The sequence below is a fragment of the Macrobrachium rosenbergii genome, unplaced genomic scaffold (genome assembly GCF_040412425.1).
Source record: "Macrobrachium rosenbergii isolate ZJJX-2024 unplaced genomic scaffold, ASM4041242v1 13875, whole genome shotgun sequence".
In the NCBI taxonomy this organism is placed as follows: Eukaryota; Metazoa; Arthropoda; class Malacostraca; order Decapoda; family Palaemonidae; genus Macrobrachium; species Macrobrachium rosenbergii.
Window position 1 is genome coordinate 3,916,376 of NW_027100719.1, and position 24,378 is coordinate 3,940,753.

At 37.8% G+C, this 24,378-nt stretch overlaps 2 protein-coding genes across 2 annotated transcripts in view; both read left to right on the forward strand.

Annotated features, from left to right (window-relative positions):
* LOC136837857 (DE-cadherin-like) overlaps window positions 1–24,378 on the forward strand; it is a gene marked incomplete at its 5' end in the record, with an annotated part of 75,772 nt that overhangs the window by 32,928 nt on the left and 18,466 nt on the right.
* LOC136837858 (uncharacterized) lies at window positions 19,803–24,264 on the forward strand. Its single transcript, XM_067102744.1, has 3 exons — window positions 19,803–20,047; window positions 23,383–23,552; window positions 24,186–24,264. Exons 1-3 carry the CDS (start codon window positions 19,931–19,933, stop codon window positions 24,262–24,264), a joined length of 366 nt encoding a protein of 121 aa, XP_066958845.1. The 5' UTR covers window positions 19,803–19,930.

Here is a 24,378-nt window from a genome sequence, read left to right on the forward strand (position 1 = left end):
TAGCATAGATTATATATTAGACCAAGTCTCTCTCTCTCTCTCTCTCTCTCTCTCTCTCTCTCTCTCTCTCTCTCTCTCTCTCTCTCTCTCTCTCTCTCTAAAATTAACCAGTTTCCATAGAATAACAAATTTCTCTCAATCTCTCCCAATCCCTCCCTACATTAATATAATAAACTTGAATGAATTCGTCTAATGGACCAACGAAGGCCACAACCAAGCAACCGAAAAGACATGAAGGGAATGAAGAAATGAATCGCTGACTCCTCTGGGTAATATTTCTCCTCCATTAAGAATTGTGAGAATCTTTATAGTTTTATGTGTGCTCTCCCTTCCCCGTTTGAGTTATGGCGGCGAATTTTTCTCTTTAAAATGACGATGTGGCGAAAGTTTTTCTCGAGGGGAAGAGGGCGATTTATGACGTCGATAAAACTCGATGTTATTGTTTTTCTTGTTTTTCTTCCTGTTTTAGTTTCCTGTAAAAGGAAACTATAGGGAAGGCTACTTCTCTGTCCGTCCGCACTTTTTCTGTCCGCCCTCACATCTTAAAAACTGCTGAGGCTAGAGGGCTGCAACTTGGTATTTTGATCATCCACCCTCCATCAAAGATACCAAATTGCAGCCCTCTAGCCCCATTAGTTTTATTTTATTTAAGGTTAGAATCAGCCATAATCATACTTTTGGCACCGCCATTGGTACCAACAACACAGGCCACCACCGGACCGTGGCTGAGCTTCATAGGCCGCGGTTGAGAGTTTCATGGGCCGTGGCTGAACGTTTCATAACATTATACACTGTGCAGAAAATTCGATTACGCAGAGAAAACTTAGGCGCATTTTTTAGTTGTTCTGTAACGGGTTTAGACGCGGTTTATTGTGGATGTGAGAGTACAGATATTTTAGTGTCGTTCAGCCTCTGCTTTTCGTTCATGGTTTTTATCGTTCCAGGATATTTCTTAATATCATTCAGTCAGTTTCAGTTGTAAAAACATAAAGTTATTATCATCATCTTATTTGCGAATGGCTCTAAACGTACTTTCGTCTTAATACGATCAGGTTTTGGTTTGAAGCCAAAGTCAAATAAAAAATATAGTAAGTTCTGTTATGTGCTTTCCTTTTCTTGGGTAGTTCAGGAAACGGTTCATCTTATTGGAGAGTGTTTTTTTATGGGTCCTTTTGGCTTTTTTCAAAACGTGCTGGGTCATTGAGGGTACGCACCATTTTCTCCAAATAATCACATATCTTCATAATGGTGACCTTTCCCTTCATGTAGTCTAGAAAAAACGAGTTCCTTGCCTTTCCTCAAATTCTTCAGTGTGTTCAGCCATTTTGATTAATCAGCGATATATTAATTTCTTTCTTCTTTTATACTGGACTCGACTGCTGCTTCAAACCAAAACCTGGTCACATTATTATTATCATTGTTATTTTAGGCGTTCTTTTTTTTTTTTTTTTGGTTGGTTGTCGGAACTGTAGAGGGGGTTGGGGCTCTCCATCCTATAGTCTTTCAAACACTCTAAGGTGGCTAGGGTGTGGCCAGGAATAGAATCCAGCGCTGCCAGATGTATTTATCCTTTAAAATCTCACCCTCGAGGTTAACCCTTGTTTATGGCTTTGCCTGAGATCTGTCATTTACTGTACTTAGTTTTCCAAAGAAGCAAAGTTGAGTTTATTTTGTTTGTTCCCACTGATTTTTCTTTCTTTGCTCTGCCTTTTGGAATTAATAATCATAATTCTTATGTTAATACCATAATGTGCTTAATGCATTAACATTCTTAAAATTCGTGGTGGTCGTTCGGCCATTTGAATATTTCCCAAATTTCATTTTAGCAGTTATTTATTGTTTACGTGATTGTATGTTTTCAGTGCCTCTGCAGGTTTAAATAAGCTATTCATCATTTAGGAGAGTAAAACAATTTAACATTAGTTACAGGACACCCTGGTTGTCTCTCTAAAATCGAGTGTTTTCTTAAGAAGTTCACAGTCTCGCGAAAAACAGTTTGTGTAATAAAAATCCAAAATTATATAGTAAACTATATTACTATGTAGAATACAAAAGAAAATACTTATTTTACATAGTAATATAGTTTACTATATAATTGTGGATTTTTATTACATAAATTAAGTATTTTATTACGTTATGATCAATTTGCTAAGATGTTGGCGGTGGGGAGATCAGTTTCCGCTCTGACTATCCACGCAGTCCAGCGACACGACACTGGCTGCCTGAGGGGACCACACTTCTTCTTCTTGCTCGAGCTGGCCTCTTAGGACGTGAAGTACTACGGCTGCCTCCATATCACAGCCATCTGAACCCTATCGAACTGATTTGGGCTCAATTAAAGTCATCGATTCGAAGCCAGAACTCTAATGCCAGTCCAGCTCTTCAACGGATAGACAGACGCAGTAACTAGAGCAGCGATAGAAGCAGTTAATGCAGATGAAAGGAAAAAATGTATTCGTCACACCAGAAAGACAGAAGAGGAATATATAAAAAAAGATATAGCAGTTAACCATTTGATAGAAAGGTTAGTTATAAACATTAATGAAGAAGACACCTCGGATTCAGAATATAGCAAAGATGATTGGTGTTTAGCCTGCCTTGGTTCTCAGCTTTCACTGATGCTGTTATGTTTGTTCACCAGGTCAGAATTTATTTTATAATTGGTTATCAGCTTTGAAGGATTAATGTTGTTTGTTTGATTAGGCTATCATATATTTTTGCTGCTTCTCTTTTTACCATGTTATTGAACATTGTTCTTTTGTTGATAAATGCAGTCTTTGAAGGTCCACTTTTTGTTCATTACAACCTCCTTAAATTGATTTATTCTACAAATATACCCCTATCTTTTGGGGGGGCGGGTTGTTATTTACTACCAATAAGTAACTTACAAGTCTCATATATGGAGTAGTATGTACAGTATGCCATCGGCTACATGCTCTAAAGTGTCACTTTCACTCCCTGTGGTATAAGTAGGCCTATGGCCTGCCATTGCCTCAGAATAAAAAAAAATTGACTCAAAATATAAGAAATTGACATGTAGGCCTATGCCCTGTCACTCCCTCAAATTATAAGAATTCTATATGTAGGCCTCATCTCACAATGATATGAAGATTATGATGAATTAATTCTCTATTATCGGAACTGTCTGCATCAGTTCAGTTGATGTGGTCTATGTGGAACCGCTAATGTAGGCCAACACCAATTTAAAAGGAAAAAAAAGCAAGATACTTGTGTATTTAGGTTGCGCATGATAAAAAAATTGCACAGACAAAATGATCCAGAATCACAACCTCTTAATGATATTATAACTTAATACATCTGTTATCGGAGATGTTAATAGCCTACTTCACAACTCCGGGAACTCAAATCTGTGGTGTCATCATTCGTGCATGGAACTCAACTTTACTGAACTGAGTCAGATCCGTACTGGTAATCATTTGGACTATTAATTAGTGTGACGTCATTCCCCTTTCGAGAGCTAGCCAATCACTGGCGTGCAGTGGGCGGGGTTTAGCTGCAAAGAGCGGTGGACTCTGCTATAGTCATTTCCTTGGACTCACTAACTTTTAGCCAAGAGTATATATATATTATAATGTAGTAACGTAAATTCATTTCTAACATACCCATTTATTTAAATTTAAGTACATTTATTATTAGTTTTGTCCAGTTTTAAAAATTTTGTTTTCGTTTACCATTTGACTCCTGAAGGCTGGACTTGGGTATTTTCACCTCCCCTCAACGGTTGTTTTGCGTTAATAGATACATCACCCAGACTTGGGTATTTTCACCTCCCCTCAACGGTTGTTTTGCGTTAATAGATACATCACCCAGACTTGGGTATTTTCACCTCCCTCAACGGTTGTTTTGCGTTAATAGATACATCACCCAGAATTGGGTATTTTCACCTCCCCTCAACGGTTGTTTTGCGTTAATAGATACATCACCCAGACTTGGGTATTTTCACCTCCCTCAACGGTTGTTTTGCGTTAATAGATACATCACCCAGACTTGGGTATTTTCCCCCCTCAACGGTTGTTTTGCGTTAATAGATACATCACCCAGACTTGGGTATTTTCACCTCCCCTCAACGGTTGTTTTGCGTTAATAGATACATCACCCAGACTTGGGTATTTTCACCTCCCCTCAACGGTTGTTTTGCGTTAATAGATACATCACCCAGACTTGGGTATTTTCACCTCCCCTCAACGGTTGTTTTGCGTTAATAGATACATCACCCAGACTTGGGTATTTTCACCTCCCCTCAACGGTTGTTTTGCGTTAATAGATACATCACCCATGTAAGAATGTTTTTATTTTCATGCTTGTTGGTGATGGTCTGGCCGTTTGCCGCCCGCTGCCGACTCCACCCCCAAGTGACGTGGAGTCTTTGGATGTTGCCTCCAGTTTCAGTGTACAGTACGTCGGTCCCGCTTTAGAGGATGTTTAGCACCTTTTTCTTCTGAAGGCAGATATTTAAGATTTACGTCTATGACACTTCCTTGGCACCCACCCCTTCTGCTTATTTGGAGACAACTATTGGTGGTGCAAACTACTTTGCCACCCTATGAGCCGTGTGCTGTTTTGGCATCTTTATTTATTGACTGGTCGTAGGTGGCACCCCGACCCTTATGCCAAGCATTACTCTTGTGCCCTGCCGAGTGTCCTGTGTGGTGTTGCTGCACCTTTCGTCTGCCCTCGCCTTGAGCCTGCTAACATCCTGGGATCGTTACGGGACCTCCCAGCGCCGAATAAAAGCGTAAGATCCACTTAATTGTGTGTCAGAAATTCTTCTTACCTTTTTCTTCTTTCGGACGCTCTGTGTACACCGTGTTAAGTGTGGACTGGATTCAAGGACGACGCTCCACTGTAGCACTCAGCTGCTTATATTTGTGAATGGACGATTTATTGATCGACAGTGTATTCGTATATATATATATATATATATGCTGAATTGTTTCAATCCATCTCCCTCGACGTCCTCTCTCTTCTCTAATATCCAGGGTGTTTAGCCATCTTAATGCCTGATGGTCCGTTATCAGATCAAATGGTGCAGAGAAATTTCAACCAGAAACCTCTTTGTGCCAGGATAACCGCCAGTAATTCTTTTCCGTCGTTGAATACCTCTGCTCGGATTTGGAGAATGTATGGTGGTAAAGGCAATTAGTAACAGTTCCTTGGATGCTGACTTGTTAAAATGCTGTTATCTGCTCCAACATCACTTGCATGATAATCAAAACAGACTGTTTACTATAGTCAGGAAGATGGGTGCCACAGCATTTGCTACCTGGTTTTAAAGCCTCTCAAAAGCTCAACCATCTCGACCGACCAATGCAATTTCTGGAGGGTTTTTTCCAAAGCCTCATACAGGGGCTTAGCAGTCTGTGACATCCCTGGAATCCATTTTTGCACATAAGTATACAAACTATCTCACTGGTGCTAGTCAGAAGTGCAAAAATCAGGTATCATTGGAATACATTGTTTAAAAAATAATTATTTCTTATGAAAAATGATGAACGGTGCAAGTCAAAAATGTAAAAATAAGACCTCGTTGCAATCTAGTGTGTAACATGATCTGTGCTCCTTTGATTGTCTATGGGCCAAAGACCATTAAAAACAAGAAAACTTAAATCTTTCGCTGGAGAAGATGGGTGTAATGTGATTTTTGTAGCTTTTCTTTGTGAATCTATCTGGTTTTCATTAGTGCAATGAAGGACTGCTGGTTGTATGAACGATTGAGATGTGTGCATTGCACACTCTCGCTCTGACACACATACACACACATCTATGTGTATATCACTGTTATCTGTATTCCAGTATTATTACTGTACTATCTTTATGTACTTTGAATATTTAGTCAGAATATACGGATCCAGTGCAAACTCTTTCATTCCGAAAATTTTGTAGCTGGAATGAATAAAATTCCCAGTCCCCTTACAGTAATTTGTTTGATTTACCATTTCATGCCTGCATGCTGTAGGTTTTACTAAACTGTTTGTGGCATCTTTGGCCACTAACTGCATAAACATTAACCTTTTATTTTACCTCCATTCTGCTCTCTCTACAGTCTTGCTATCAACTTCTGACTTTTTACTTCTTAGATGCAAGAGTGATTTCTCCCAGTTCAACGTTAGATCCATCATTCTAGATGTGATCTGTTTTTAACTAACTTTGTCAACAACTCCTAACTCCTTCTTCACTATAATACAATGTACTCTTCAATGTGATAAGTGCTGAATGACCCAAAAAGTCCCAGTGCTTGGCCTTGGAGCCTATATTTATATATATCAGTCAACCGTTTTCATTTCCAGGTGGATCAAGATCATGAAGACAACCTGGATGACGTCCGTCACTATGACCTTTCGGGAGATGAGATGTCAGTTGCAGCATCTCTGTCTTCGCTCGCCTCAGGTAAGGTCAACAAAGAGAACCAGCTGTTTGTGTCTGGGGGTTTGGGGCGTCATGGCTGTTTGCAATATGCTGCTGTGTATTATACGATGATTTTAGAAGCCCCTCTTGCTCTTTAAGGCTCAAGTTTATTCTAGATTTGTTTTAAATGTATTTTTCCCTTGTGTTATTTTTACTCATTTATAGTTAAGAGTTACAGGTGACTTTCGATCTCCAACTTTGCCGCGTACAATTCCAGAAGGGTAAATCCAGAGGTCTTTTCATGCCGTGTATTACTGTTCCTTCCACTGAAAGGAGCTGTGATCTCTACACTTCTCATTACTATTTGCCATATTTGTAAACACATTGCTTTCCACTCATATTGGACATTAGTTGAATGGAAGAATCCACTGAGGGCATAAGGAGTGAGAGTTTGAAGACTGGAAAAGCATCAGGGGTTGAAGGGATTGCAGAACAGTGGTGATTGAGCAATGAAGTGGCTGACCAGGGTTTGTAAGGTATGCTTGATGAAGTACTCAGCGAAGAAATGCATGAGAGAAGTAATTGTTCCACTGTATAAGGGTACTGGTAAGAATTTAAATTGCAAATATAAGAAATTTGACCGAAAGATTAATAGAGGACGAACATATTGTGTTTAGAGAAGACTGCTGGGATGTGGATCAAGCTTTTTTTATGAAATAGTTGTATAAGAATTTTGAATGTAAAAAAAAAAAAAAAAAACTATTGATTATCCACTGGACAGACTCGATGAAGAAGTAATGTGGAGGGTGAAAGGAATGTTGAGAGCAACTGAAACATATTGTGTTGGAAGTGATGTATGATATATACTTATGAAAGAGTGACTGGTTTGGTGTAAAAGTGACTCAGAGACAAAGGTGAATTATATCTCTGGGACTGTTCAGCAACCTTTTTGTAATAAATTACATACGTTCCTAGATCTATGTTGTCAGAATAATGAAATGTAAGCATCCTTATAGATATGAAAGCGAGACGGTGTGTTAGAGACGTATTTTTCCCATTCAAAACTTCTCCATTTTCCATTTCTGTTCACCAGTTCCTGGTGTAATCCTTAAAAGTGGTTGACCTTTTGCTCACAGTTCATTATATCTTATTGTTGGTGTTGTTCATGATGAAATGGCTGTTTCCTTAAACAAGTGTAAAGTCTGATAGCATATAACGTTCATGGGCAAGTATTTCAGATAGTAAATGAATATATTTTTTATCCAATTTTCTTTTTCTCGGTTTAGGCTTCCATTCCACCTCTGGATACGTTTAAGAGTGAATTCGTAACTGATTATAAGAACTGACTGGTACCAGCGCTGAAAAGATTCCCCAGATTCATGGAAGAAGCAGACCAAGGAGTAGACAGTGAGCATGAATTCCCAAATGTGTCAGAGGGAAGATGGCCCCTTGATGAACACCATCAACAGGAGGAAGTCTTATGCTACAAATGACACAGCAAACTGCTTTACTCTACCTGCTTCCTTAAAGAAGAATGCCAGAGATCCTCCTTCAGCAGCTCTTGTGTCTCAGCCTACGAAAAAGAGTGACAATCGACTGACAAATAGGAACTTCCAGGATTCAGGAGTGCCAGTCTTGGAGGATCCATTTAAAATTATTGCCAAAAGTGGCATTTCAGAAGGTAATGGGAAAATCCAGACACCATCGCAGGATGGACATAACTCTACCTCTGTATCTACTAACTCCAAAAAAAGTGTGGAAACGTGGTGTTGATTCAGCTGACTAGCTGTTAGGAAATATCCATTATTATTTTCAGCATTCCAAAACTGACTAAGGAATTAATAGCAGTCCTGACTACAGTGGAAGGTGCAACATTATACGTCATACAATGACTCTCAATCTGTGTATAAAGTGTCTTCACTAATCTCCCTCATAAAGCTCAACTCCGCATTTTTATACTTTACAAGAAAACAAAATGAATTTCTTTGCCCATTCGGTGAATGATTTCTTACTAGGCATAAGTAAATCCAATTAAGATGAATCCTCCTTACGTTTGGGTAACCTGCGATTTTCCCTTTACTGGACTTCTCATTATACTAAAGTGTGCCATATAAACCTTGTGAGTTATCTGGATGGTTATTTCTCCTCTTGTATGTAATACGAGTTTCAGTGTACACATGTGGCTTTAAATATTATTTGTTTTGGTCACAAGTGGCCTACAGTAGTTACAGTGTGGTATTTTAAGTATATTTACTGAAAGATTTATTGTGAAATTCAATATGCCATAGAACATTTCGTTGAGCATACATTGACATTTGGACTGCTATATTTATAATGGCCTGTGAAGTTGTCGTTTAATACATAAATGATGACCAAAACAGGTGCACAGGCATAATTAATATGTGTCTTGTACAACAGCTGTGATGAGTTTAAAGTGTGCTGAGATAACATCTAAATAATTAAAGTAGTTCAGTGTAATCGTTTATAATCGCAGCTGCGTTGAAATATGAAAATCATGCTCACATTTTTATGGTTGATATGCACATTACTGATGTCCTATTGTTTCAGAGTAGCAATAATAACGATCTATTGCAGTAACAGCAAACAAAAAAAAATAAGACATGGTTCATGAATATTCTTTGCAGCATGCCTGCAGTAAATTGTTCAGTATGTGAATCCTGGTATTTCAGAGAACCTGTCAGTTGCGACTGCCATAGGCTTTTAAGAACATTAATATTGTGATTACTGTAAAGTAATTCTCTTATGTAATGTTTGGAAAACTTTCATGTGTGACGAAACTAAATCAGTGTTTATATTAGCTGTGATTGCACCATGGTTTAATTAAAGTGCCTGTTGCTACTATACACTATTAGGGTAATTGGAGCTGTATCTTGATGGGATGAAATAAAGTTATTGTTTGGACATGTTTCATGACAGCCAGATAAAAATCGTCCCGAGATTCATGAAGTGATTCTTGCCTTTATCCTTATGAAACTTCAACAAAGTGCCAGCTTTGAATTAATGTAAACCTGCTTTGGCATGAAGAAATTATGCTCCCTTTACAATCTTATGTCGCCTCCTATTTGCCTTTTTTTCAGGCTGAACTACAGTCCATCGCCAAGTAACATATAAAATAAACTTGTATTTTGCTTATTTTTATAGTCACTTTCATATTTTGTTAAACTGAGGTTCAGGGATTTTGAAAAATTATTTTTTTATGGTAGCTTGATCTTTGTAAGTGTATTCATGAATATTCATGCTGTGTGACTGATGCTAATGCTTGTTCATGACAGCTGGAGACTATCAATTATCTTCATATTCACGTAGTTAGTGCAGCCCCTTGAAAACTCTTGAAATTGGTGTGCTCCCTTGGTATTGATAAGTGAATTTTGTACTGCGTTGGTGTCCTTTTTGATACCTGTATGAGAAATGTCACTTTTTCAGAAGTTTAGTTCAGGATCTGAAACCAGAGGGTGAGTACCGTCTAACTAAGCAGACTTGGATTCTGTGAATAAATATGGATATATGTGACTCCACTGAACACACATCACTAGGTCATTTAATAATGTGTATGGGACACTGTGCTCTCAGCGAATGAGGAATAAACGTTTCTAGACTAGGCTATAAATTGTGACCTTTATACAATTTCGTGAATACATATTTGTTTATATTCTTATCGTACCGAGACATCTGAAGTTTTGCTAGTGGATTGTGGAAGCCCCATGTGCATTAGTACTTGCTCAGGGTACCAACTCGATTGCTCACCAGTATGGAAATGTTTACATGACTCTGTAAATGTTTAATTGACTTGTCTGTAAATAAATTGTTCTAGTTACGTAATTCCTTAAGGACATAACTTTCTTAAACAGTTGCTCATCAGAAAAATTGAATCTATCAAATGTTGATGGGAAAAAATTGCATTACCAAAGACCGGGAGAAACAATTTTTGAATATGACACCTCCTTTTTGAATAACCTTTTGGTAACTGCCAATTTGTATCGTGTCTTCAGGATGGCGTTTAAACAATCTTTGACCTTTACATATTTATGTGCTGTTGATGTTCTATGCAGGAACCAAAATAGAATATAATTTTTGGTCTGCATCCTTTCAAAGAAAGAAATTTCTTGGTCTACCCCATGCGGAACTGCGGAAAGACCAGGCTGAAGTTGTACGAAGCATCAAAGAATGAGTGGACTTTGGAAATGATCTCCATTTATATTTTCATTCCATTCCAGGGTTCCCATCACCTATAATAGCAGGAACTAGGCTTCTGATGGCTTCTAACAGAACTTTATTCCCGTTTTTAGATGTAGGGAAGATAATCATCAACGAAGTTCTCGAGTATTTTCGTTTGTAGTTGTTCTGTATGGCCCCGCTCCTTCTCTAAAAACCTTTGGGCTGAATTCTTCAGTATTATTAATTCTTATTACACTACTCAAACATCCGCATTCTTAGAAGAATTACGTAGTTTAAATCCAAATGTGTTGGGGGATACCCTCCTCTTTGCTAACAATTGTCCAGAAAATTAGCAAAGAGATCTTTACTGTTGCTCAAAATGTACCTCAGTTGAAAGTGAATTTGCTTACCAGAACAATCGTTTAGGGCAAATCTCAGGGTCTGACATAAAAAGTTGTTTGAAAACTTTCTGATTATTATGAATACTGTCTGTGATGTGTACTACATTTTACTAGTCATTTTTACTTTAGTAACTCTGTCTGAATTACATAAAAAGTTAGTGATTTTTTTTTTTTTGCGTAAGGTATATAATGTAATCAGGGTTTGACAACTGATAACCATAATGAAATTAAATGAAGGTATTTTGGCAAAGAGCAGCTGGGTCATAAACCCCGGAACGTGTTACTGTGGAGATAATGGAGCAAATTATATCTTGACCTTGCTGATGTGCAGGAGAGAACGCGGAGAAGATAAAACAAAAATTGTCTAATGCAAAGCAAGTCTGTAAATGTTTTGAAATTTTAAGAATTACTTATTACATAAATAATGTAATTAATTACTGAGGAGTAATATATTAAGTTTAGGAAATGCTCTTGACTGTATTTTGTAATTCAGGGCTGAAGATTACTAGTCATTTATCACAACTGGAACTAACCTTGCTTCGTTTCAGTCAGTTGTGAGCGGAAAATACGAATTTCATTCATAATTTAAATCAGTCACTGAAGAGTGAATAAGCTTATAATTGAAAATTACAGATGATCTGTGATGCAGTTAGTGAACCTGGATGTTATGTGCCAGACAAATGAACTAACAGAGGCGAAATTATGAGTAAATATACTTACGTGTTCATGATTGCCTAGTTGCTGTTTCATTGTGGAGTGTTTGAGTCTTTTTGTAAAAACCATTTGAAATAAAAATTGCTCTCATAATCAGTCAGTTATTTACCTACAGTGTAGTCATGAATCATTTTCCAGTTTGTCATTATACTTAAAAATATCGACTTTCTTAGGAATGAAATGGAATATGAAACTTACTGTGAGCCAAATGCCAGGCGCTGGGACCTATGATGAGGTCATTTAACGTTGAAAGGGAAACAGAGTAAAAAGTTTGGAAAGGTGTAACAGGAGAAAAACGTCGCATTCGCACTGCGAAACAAATGTTAGGAGAGGGTTAAGGAAAGCAAGATGGAAGAAAGAGAATATGAACGAAGGAAGGGTAAAAGGAATCAAAGGGGTTGCAGCTAGGGGCCGAAGGGACGCTGCAAACAACTCTCTTAGATCAGTGAGAAAAATTCATCGTTGGGTAAGCTGCGATGGAATGATTGTCAGCTCTTTCGTTACAGCTCTCATGCAACTAGAGATTGATATATCCGTAAGATAATTCCCATTTTGAGTTTGATAAACTGCTGACGTGGAGACTAGGAGAGCTTTGTTACAAAATACATTATTATTTTTTTCAGTTTTCATATTTTTCCACATCTACCATGGACTTCAGTGTTTAGTGTAATACGGATACTCATGCTGGTAAGATATATATATATATATATATATATATATATATATATATATATATATATATATATATATATATATATATATATATATATATATATATATATATATATATGTATATATATATACTCTATCTATATATATGTATATATATATATATATATATATATATATATATATATATATAATTATATATATATATATATATATATATATATATATATATATATATATATATATATATATATATATATATATACTGTATATATAAGACTATTTTTATCGTCACCGTGATTCATATTCAATCAGTAAGCTACAAACGTCGCTATGTCGAATTCGCTCTACCTCGAAATAATATATTTCCATATATATTTACCGAAGAATTTTTTTTTTTGGTTGATAATAAATTTAAATCAAATGCTCGTGGGCTCGAACCAGCAAAGACAAGAACTCAGGACTACAGTTGACGCATTTTAACACGCGGCCAGCAGAGTGAGGGTATAAGTGGATATCGTCTTCCCTATACAAATCACCGTCGAACTCAGGTGTTTGTATTTGGAGACAATATTCACCCACCTCTATATGCTAACCACGTAGTGTTTATCATACGCAGCCATAATATGACTTTTTGTTATCCATCACCGTGATTCATATTCAGTATTAAGCCACAAACGTACTTTAATATCAATTCCGCTCCTCGGAAATAATATATTTTCATATATGTTACCAGAGAGTTTTTTTTTTTAGTTGATAATAAATTCGTTTGTCATTGGGCTCGAACCAGCGAAGACACGAACTCAGGACTTTACAGTAGACGCATTTTAACCACGTGGCCAGCTTAGAGTGAGATATAAGAGAGTGGATATCGTCTTCCCTATACAAAATGCTGTCGAACTCAGGTGTTTGTATTTAGAGACGATATTCACCAACCTCTGATATGCTAACCACGTAGTGCGTTTGTCGCACGCAGCCATATTATAACTTTTTTTATCACATCACCGTGATTCATATTCAATCAGTAAGCTACAAACGTCCTTTAATATCCAATTCGCTCTACCTCAGAAATAATATATTTTCATGTATGTTACCGAAGGGAAATTTTTTTTTTTTTTTAGTTGATAATAAATTCGCCGTCTCGTGGTATCGAACCAGCGAAGACAAGAACTCAGGACTGATGAGCGCATTTAACCCATGCTGAAGGCGGCAAGTGAGTATAAGTGGATGTCGTCTTCCCTTATACAAATCACCAGTCGAACTCAGGTGTTTGTGTTGGAGACGATATTCACCCACCTCTGCCATCACCGTGATTCATATTCATTCAGTAAGCTACAAACATCCTTTAATATCCAATTCGCTCTACCTCAGAAATAATATATTTTCATATATGTTACCGAAGGGGAATTTTTTAGTTGATAATAAATTCGTCATCTCGTGGGCTCGAACCAGCGAAGACAAGAACTCAGGACTACAGTGGATGCATTTTAACCCACGCGGCCAGCAAGTGAGGTATAAGTAGATATCGTCTTCCCCTATACAAATCACCCGTCGAACTCAGGTGTTTGTATTTGGAGACGATATTCACCCACCTCTGCCATGCTAACCCGTAATTACATTTTATGCTTACACAGCCATATTATGACTTTTTTTTATCACATCAGCGTGATTCATATTCAATCAGTAAGCTACAAACGTCCTTTAATATCCAATTCGCTCTACCTCGGAAATAATATATTTTCATATATGTTACCGAAGGGGAATTTTTTTCTTTTTTTTTTAGTTGATATTAAATTCGTCCTCTCGCGGGCTCGAACCAGCGAAGACAAGAACTCAGGACTACAGTGGACGCATTTTAACCCACGCGGCTAGGAAGAAGACCCTGACTTAAACAGACTTTGTCACTTATCAAAACTCTACACAGTATTCCAGTGCAGGCTGTGATGTAAGATTTTGCTACTCGTCAGAAATCACCCGTCGAACTCAGGTGTTTGTATTTGGAGATGATATTCACCCACCTCTGCCATGCTAACCACGTAGTGCGTTTGTCGCCCGCAGCCATATTATGACTTTTTTTTTATCTCATCACCGTGATTCATATTCAATCAGTAAGCTACAAAAGTCCTTTAATATCCAATTCGCTCTACCTCGGAAATAATATATTTTCATGCATATATGTTACCGAAGAGGAATTATTATTTTTAGTTGATAATAAATTCGTCGCCTCATTAGGCTCGAACCAGAGAACAAGAACTCAGGACTACAGTGGATGCTTTGTACCGCGGCCAGCAAGTGAGGTATAGTAGATATCGTCTTCCCTATACCGATACCGTCGAACTCAGGTGTTTGTATTTGGGCGATATTCACCCACCTCTGCCATGCTAACCACGTGAATGCGTTTGTATAACGTAATATATTATGACTTTTATCATCCGCCTTCGATTCATATTCAATCAGTAAGCTACAAACGTCCTTTAATATCCAATTCGCTCTACCTCAGAAATAATATATTTTCATAAGTGTTACCGAAGGGGAATTTTTTTTTTTTTTAGTTGATAATAAATTCGTCATCTCGTGGGCTCGAACCAGCGAAGACAAGAACTCAGGACTACAGTGGACGCATTTTAACCCATGCAGCCAGCAAGTGAGGTATAAGTAGATATCGTCTTCCCCTATGCAAATCACCCGTCGAACTCAGGTGTTTGTATTTGGAGATGATATTCACCCACCTCTGCCATACTTTATTGCATTAGTCGTTTGTAAATCTTGCCACCATATTATGACTTTTTATCACATCACCATGATTCATATTCAATCAGTAAGCTACAAACATCCTTTAATATCCAATTCGCTCTACCTCGGAAATAATATATTTTCATATATGTTACCGAAGGGGAATTTTTTTAGTTGATAATAAGTTCGTCGTCTCCGTGGGCTCGAACCAAGCGAATAAGGACTCAAGTTCTGATGACCGCATTTTAACCCACGTGGCCAACAAGTGAGGTATAAGTGGATATCGTCTTCCCTATACCGATCACCCGTCGAACTCAGGTGTTTGTATTTGGAGACAAAATTCACCCACCTCTGTAATGCTAACCACGTGGTGCGTTTATTGCATGCAGCCATGTGCCAGCTTTTTTATCACATCACCATGATTCATATTCAATCAGTGACCTACAAACGTCCTTTAATATCCAATTCGCTCTACCTCAGAAATAATATCATTCTCATATATGTTACCGAAGGGGAACTTTTTTTTTAGTTGATAATAGATTCATCGTCTCATGGAGGCTCCAGGCAGCGAGACAAAGTCTCCAAATACAAACACGCGAGTTCAACGGGTGATTTGTACTAGGGAAGACGATATCCGCACACCTCACTTGCTGGCCGCTTGGTAAAGTAAATCCACTGCAGTCCTGAGTTGTCTTGCGGGTTCCATTTTGAGATGACGAATTAATTATCAGCTAAAAAATCCCCTTCGGTAGCCTGTGAATATATTGACTCGAAGGTTGGCGGAGTGGTCGTGGGCGTTTAACAACACTGAGACCGAACATGAATCGCGGTGATAATGATAAAAAAAGAATTGCATAATATGGCTGCGTCTGTTCAAATACACTACGTGATTAACATAACTGAAGATGATGATCTCATGCTCCAAATACAGGCATCTGGAGTTCGACGGGTGGAAGCTTGATAGCTCACCTCTGCGCTGGCTTTGCTTAAGCAAAATGCTTCCGCTATGGTCGCAGGAGTTCTTGATATTGCGACGAGGCGACTAATTGTATCAGCAAAAAAAAGGTACCTCTGTTAACATGTATGAAAATATATTATTTCGGTAAACAAATTGGGCTATTGAGGCGTTTGCCAACGCTGATTGAATGTAGTCGCGACGATGATGTAATGTGGCTGCGTGCGACAAGCACTTTGCGTGTTGAGAACAGAATATCGTCTCCAAATACAAGCTGCCTGAAGTTCGACAGGTATTTATGAGGAAACATTCATCACTTATACCTCGCGCTGGCCGCGTGGGGCCAAAATGTCACTGTAGTCTGATTCTTGTGATGCCGAACACCATGAACTAAAAAAAAAACTCACTATTACATTGGCGCATGTATGAAAATATATTTATTTCGGTAGAAGCGGTGAATGATAAGAGACGTTTGCTTACTGATCTGAGTATGAATCGCGATGATGATAAAGAATAAATATGGCTGCGTGCGATGGCAGCACTCGTCGGTCAACGTAACGAAGATGGTGAATATCGTCTCCGAAATGCAAGCGCACAAGTTCGGCAGGTGACCCCAGCTATGAGAGAAAGGCAGTCACGCCGCGCTGGCGGCGTCATGGAAATTAAATAGATGGGCACAGCGGTACGGTTGCTTTAATGCTTATGATTCGGCCCGCTGGTTTGGCTAAAATTTATTATCAACTAAAATCCTTCGGTAACGCTATGTAATATATTACTTCGAGTAGAGCAATTGAATGATAAGAGACGTTGTAACACTGATTGGCTATGAATCGCGATGATATGATAAAAAGTCATAACTGCGTCGCATTTAAGCAACATCGTGGTTAGCATAACGAAAGAGTGAATTATCGTCTCCAAATAAAACACCTGGTCGGCGTGTGTGTAAAGGAAGACATTATCACTTGTACCTCGCGCTGGCATGGTTAAATGGGTCACTGTTGATCTGATTCTTGTCTTCTAATTGAGCCTGGTAACAAATTATTATCAACTAAAAAAAAAAAAGTCATTAACATATATGAAAATTTATTGACTGGGAGTAAGCAAGTGGTGATGAGACGTTTGTAACACTGGTGAATATGAATCGCGACGATGTGCAAAAAGGTCGAAATATGTGTGACAAGCGCACTGCGTGGTTAGCATGGCGAATGAGTGAGAATAGTGCTCCAAATACAAACACCTGAAATTCGGCGGAGAATGAAGGAAGACAATATCATGCCTAACTTTATGACATGTTAAAAATAAATCCGTGCCAGTCCTGGGTTGCTTTGTCTTCGTTCAGCCCACAAGGCCAATCGATATTATCGGCTAATTCCCGCTGTTGGCATATATGAAAAATATTTCGAGATTAGAAACGGGTGGATGACAAAGACGTTGTACTGACGAATGTGAATCACGGTGATGTGATAAAAAAAAAGTCATAATATGGCTGCGTGCAGCCGGCGCTCGTGGTAGCATGGCGAAGGAGGTGGGTGAATGCTCGTCTCCAAGTACAAACCCTGAGTTCAATGGGTGATTTGTATAGGGAAAGAAGCGACATCCACTTACCTCACTTGCTGGTCGCGTGGGTTAAAATGCGTCCACTGGTCACCGTTCTTGTCTTCCGCTGGTTCGAGCCCGCGAACGAAGCGAATTTATTATCAACTAAAAGAATTCCTTTGGTAACATATATGAAAATATATTATTTCCGGTAGGCGGTGGATGTTTAAGGACGTTTTGTAGCCCTGCGATTGAATATGAATCATGGTGATGTGATAAAAAAATCATAATAACAGCTGCGTCACGACAAATGCACTATGTAGTTAGCATGGCAGAGGTGGGTAGATATCGTCTCCAAATACAAACACCAGGTTCGTGGGTGATTTCTTGTGGGGAAGACGATATCTACTTATACCTCACTTGCTGGCAGCGTGGGTTAAAAATCCACTGTAGTCCTGAGTTCTTGTCTTGCTGGTTCTAGTACGAGACATGAATTTATTATCAACTAAAAAAAATTCCTTTGGTAACATATGTGAAAATATATTATTTAGGTAGAAGCGAATTGGATATTAAGGACGTTTGTAGCTTACTGACTGATTATATATATATATATATATATATATATATATATATATATATATATATATATATATATATATATATATATATATATATATATATATATATAACTATATCTATATATACATATATATATATATATGTATATATATATATATATATATATATATATATATATATATATATATATATATATATATATATATATATATATATATATATATATGTATATATATATATATATATATATATATATATATATATATATATATATATATATATATCATCGAACATTCGAAAAAATTCGAGAAAAGTCTGTCAAAAATTACGATATGCATCGGCTGCATTACGATCGGAAATGGCTTTCGATGCAAAGCGTTTTCCGCCTTTCGCAAGAGACAGTGAAACGTTTTTGTAGACACATGATGAGAATTTTTGTCATCGAGAATCATGATATAGGCCTTGTTTTTGGGGCTGGGTTGGGGAGGGCGTTGTGGAACGGCTGTCAATTTACGCTTCAAGTTTCCGGAGAGCCGATATAAAGGATGCCTGTTAAGAGACTAGTATTTTACGCCGAGTGACGGGCCAGCCAATCAGCGCTCTTGTTAATGTCAAGTGAGAGCCAATCACCGTTCTCATTATATGATCATTTTCCTGTAACAAATCTCGGTAACTGTGTTGTTGCTGAGGAAGACAATATGATAATACGTTAGTGACCGTGACGTAACAGGTGACGAGTAGATGATTCTTATTGCAGTGCTAGTGATCCAGAATGTGATGATGAACCCCTTAGGCCACTAACAGCCCCACAAGTGTTGGAAAATTTTCTACCCCATTCAGTTTTGAACCTAGTGCAAGTGCCGGCGGTGGTTTTTAGCCTGTTAGACTTTCTATTGATGAAGCTGAACACCCTGTACAGCACGCAAAATACAAATAATAATCCTGTTTGTGGAGTGGTGTATTCGTTAATGGAGGGTGAGGTTTACCTCTAGGTGTTGTTCAAGAATGAGTCCACACCACAGTAAACATGTCATAAACACACGTCAACAACCTAGCGCTTACATATCACAAACAAGTTGAAAACAAGCCAACGACCGTAAATGGAGAACGAATCTTTAGCAAATGCTGGATAACCGTTGGTTACAACTACTGATAAGTCGTTGACTTGTATTCAACCTGTTTGTGACGTTTGTGCGATAAGTTATATTTTTATACGTTTTACTGTAGTGTGGAGGCAACCTAGAGGTAACAGATGATGATCTACGTTTATTGTAAGAAACACAAGGCTGAATGACAGGAGGCTTGTATCTTGAGATTTTTTCATGGCTATCGATACTTGATAAACAAAATTTTTTTAATGTCTTTTTCTCAGGTATCCGCACTAGACCCGGACTTACCCAACAGTGTCGACCAAAACATGCTGTATTACCTGTCTCCAATCGAGCTCCACAACTTCACCATAGACAGCAAGACTGGAGACTTGTCGCTGAAAGGAGTGAGTACCTAAGTTTATGGTTATGTTTCCAAACACTTCCTGCCTGCTGTGGGGTTTTAATATTTGTAGTAGAGAAGATGTCAGTTTGATGCCATTATTTTGAGGAACAGATGTGAGCACGAATTGTTTTTGTGATTTTAATGCGGTTTCCCTTTCCGAACTTTCAGCCACAAAAAGAGCTAAAGGCAAAAGAGGAAAGAGGTCTCCTCCTTCTTCCTCCATTTTACAATGAGCGAGAGCTGCCTATAAAACCGTGAATTTTTATGCCTTCAGTGCTTGGATCGCGAGTCTGCTAAGAAGGGCATAATGACCTTGTATCCGAGAGCCAACGACGAAGGAGGAAGAGGTCATGATGCTGACCCCGCCACCGTTCATCTGGTCATACAAGATCTCAATGACAACCACCCGCACATACATCTGCCGGTGAGTGCTGTACAGAATCACTTTTTCCTTTCTCGAAACTGAGATGAATTTATCTGTTCCGTTGAGATACACATAAACCTCATTTACAAGCATCTCGCATCACACGTATAATACCATTCTCTCTCCTAATTTAAGCACACACAAAACACACTTCCTTCAAACGTGGAAAATTCTTTGTAAAATGTCCACGGTTTACTATTCCGGGATGCACTACCTTAATCACACCACAATTTACGTGACATTACTCTCACATACAGATGAGAATCAACAGCTCTGTTTCTGTTGCCATCCACATAACATTTGTTGCTCCATCTTCCTGGTTTCCATTCACCTCAATAACCATACTCTTGATCACATTCACTTTCATCTTTCTCCACCTACATACACTTTCATCCTCTTTCACTGAGTCCTGCTGTTTCTCTTCCAAATCTCCATATTCTTTGGAACTTTGAATTTCAAGTCAGTGGCCCTGTGGGCTTGTTCCATATGAATAGGGTTCATCTTCTGAATAATAATAATAATAATAATAATAATAATAATAATAATAATAATAATAATAATAATAATAATAATAATAATAATAATAATAATGCCTTATTCTTTGCAAGCATCAACCATTCTGTAGGTCGTGCAAGACTCCTTTTTCTGTCCCGTAGCTTTGTATCCATATCCTGTACTTCCTCTTATTTTCGACACCACTCCATCCATAGATATTAGATATGTATATAAACAGAGACATATAACACTCTTTCCTAAGACCAGGGGTCTACACCAAATAAGTCATTCTATCGTTTGCATAATCTAACATTATCTTAACTTTCATCATATAAAACTACATCCTCAGCAATATCACAAATGAAATTCTTCTTAGTTATCATATGTGTTTTTCTAGGTCCATGTAGTACGTATATGGTTAGATCCGTTTGATCTCAAACTTCAAATAATTATTTGGCCAAAAGAGCTTCTTCCACACACGCTCTCCCTCTTGAACCTGCAATGCTTCTCCTCTGTCAGTCCTTCTATCATATCTCACGTTCTCAATCAGATCCCTAGCAACGTCTTCCCAAGTATACTAATTAACATAATATCCCCTATTATTCCTGAAACCACCTCTACATCTTAAACAATATCTCGAGGAGTAGCTTTTACTCATGTCTGTTTTTTTGTAACCTTTCTGTCTTCCTTACATTTTTTATGAACTTTCATAAGCCACTCTATTACTTCAGTCTACGGTGTCTATATTTTTCTCCAAAATTTTAATTATAGCCTCATATTACTTGCGTAAGTATTCATGAATTAAAACTAATCCCTCCAGCTCTTCTGTTGCATTCATTTTTGCCTGTCTACTACCCTCCATATACAGTACCTCTTTGATATCCTCATTTTATCAACACTGGACTGTATTGAACTCTTCTCAGCAGTATCTCTTCATTTGTCAGTTGTTCAAAGATCAGTTTGCTCATTAACCTTTCTCTCCGGATTTACATCCCTAAAGACCAACTTTTTCTCCCTGAAGTATTTTTAATAAAGTTGTCATCAGACTTAGATTATTTTTTTTCCAAAGTTTGACATTAACTGCTGTATTCATCTTGTATACTGATGTATGATCAACGCTTTCATCCTGCAGCTTCGTATTTATAATCTCGTTGTTACGTTAACTAACCCTTTGCTTTTGCACCTGTTCCTAAACAGCTTTACCGACAAGTTCCCCTGGTGATCTGTGATTTTCCTGACATAAAATTCTTCTTTCATCGTGAACGTCATAGAAGTGTTCATGTCAGCTTTGCCTTTCATGTGGTTAGATTTGTATAATATTCTTACTCCCTTCTCACCGAACTCACTTTTCTTCACACCTTTTCGTTCCTTTTCCAACTAAAACATCTTCCAGCAGACATTCCTCATGTAACATCAACCACAGGGTTGTAGTGCCGTCAGTGACTCCAGGTGTTGCACTGAAGGCATTACTGAAGGGTGTTTGCTGCGTCCTTTCTGCACCTAGCTGAGTTTTCAGTTCTTCTTCTTTCTAATTAAAACATCTGGAGGTGCTTATCTTCCTTAATGTTTCAAGGCATTGAAACTGCCTTGGGCGGCAATGTCCAGATGTTGCGCTTACAAATGCCGCGATGATTATGTTATAAGATTGTTGACCTTTAATAAGAGATATTTGTATCTGAATGGCAGATATAACTCAGAAAAGTTGTGGTTGTTGCGATGATTGATTTTCTAGTATATCTGGATCAGAATCAATGAAAGGCTGAGGAATGTGTATACGACAAAGATGTGATAAAATGTTGTCTTAGGTGAAAAATGAATAAATGTTACGAGTTGGTTAGATCACGTGTAGAGAATGGAGGTAAACAGGGTGGCAAAAATTGAGAGTTTAGGAGGAGGAGGGAGGAGGAGGAGGAGAGGAGGAGGAGGAGGAAGGAGGAGAAGAGAAGACCAAGGAAATACTGGCAAGATTGTGGAAGAGGTATTAAAACAAATGGGCCAAGGCTTGATATCCAGGTAAACAGATTTTGCTTAAGTACTTGGAACAGCTAATGTTTATCGAACCTTCAGGAAACAAAGCCTCATTTCGATTTGGCGATCAAAGGATGAACAAAACAACAGCCTTGTGTTATGTAGAAATATGTAGTCATATTTTATGCTTTCATTGGAGTGTGTACTTGTTTGAATCTCATTCATTATAATCACGCCCAATAATATAACTTTATGACTTCAGAAATGACAAAGGTCGATCAATAAGTTTTAAATAAATTTGACAAATGAATTATTTTTCCTAAAGATAAGTGTATGAATGTATGGCAAATAAATGTAGCTAGAAGCTTTGAAAATATTATTCTGTATAACTACCAAAACAAAAACTGTTTCCAAGTCCTTTTACAGAAAACTTACTAACCTCTTATATATATCACCTTTTAATAATTTACTTACATTTTAATAATTTACTTATTTTTATTTATCTATTTATTTGCTTGTTAATTTATCTGTTTTCTAATAACTGATCTCCTCTTTCTGTATTTTCCTTTACCTTCTGTTACTTCTTTCGAATGAACACCATATTCTTTGGAAGCTTGAATTTCTAGTCAGTGGCCCTTGTGGTGGGCTTGTTCCATATGAATGCGTTCATTTTCTGATAATAATAATAATAATAATAATAATAATAATAATAATAATAATAATAATAATAATAATAATAATAATAATAATAATAATTCAGTAAAATGAAACAGAAATTCTCCTCAACGACAGTGTTAGAAAACTCTGTGAACTAGATTTTACAGATTGCATTTGACCCCATTAACAAATTTACTTGTTTTCGTCCACTGCAGGAGAACGGTTACGCCAAAATCATGGAAAACTTGTACCCTGAAGATGTCGAATCCATAACCATAAAGCTTGACGATGTTGATGGCGGTGACCATGGCTGTCCTTGCACCATGGAGTTTGACCCAGGGACTCCAGCTTCTTGGCTGGAGAAGTTCAGTCTCCAGATTGGTGGGTAAGTGTGGTATTCGTCTCCTGATGATAAATATTTCATAGCGAAGAGTTGGGTCGACGCTTCAACAGTTCGCTAAAGATGGAACGACGTCTTTATATGAAACTTCTAGGTTTTATGAATTAATGAAAACGAAATTATGTAATATGAAACCTATGGGTTTCATAAAGTAGTTATGGATGTATTCCCGTTCGTTATTTCAACAAAGTTAGTGATTTTGTTACATTTCAGTTGAAGTTAGTAAAATTGTATTACTCCAGAAGTCATAATTATAATAACAATAATCATTAACTCTTCTTGTGATCCGTGACCCTAGCACTGGTCTAAAAAGAGAGGGGAATAAAAGAAAAGGCTTCTAATCACCTCGATTCTCTCTCTCTCTCTCTCTCTCTCTCTCTCTCTCTCTCTCTCTCTCTCTCTCTCTCTCTCTCAAAACACACACAAACCTTGTTTACCTGAAGTTCCTTGCTCTCTCGACATAAGCTCTGTTTGAGCAGGCTGCTCTAAATGATTACACATATCATTGGGATGTTTTGAAAACGACGAGGTTTACTCGAAATACAGAGATAGAATGAAGTGAATCTATAATGCTGATGTGTATATAACAAGTGTCTCTGTTTACCTTTCCCATTTCAGAGGAAGGTCCACGTACCGCCTGATTCCCGTGGCGTCGTTGGACCGAGAGGAACAGAAGGTGTACTCCTTCCCTTCGTGACCCAAGATCAGACGGGGCGGAGGGCATCCGTCTCCTCACCCTAGAGGTCGGCGACGAGAACGATTCTCCAATGTCCGACGGGAGGAGCGAGATTGAGGTCTACAATTACCAGGT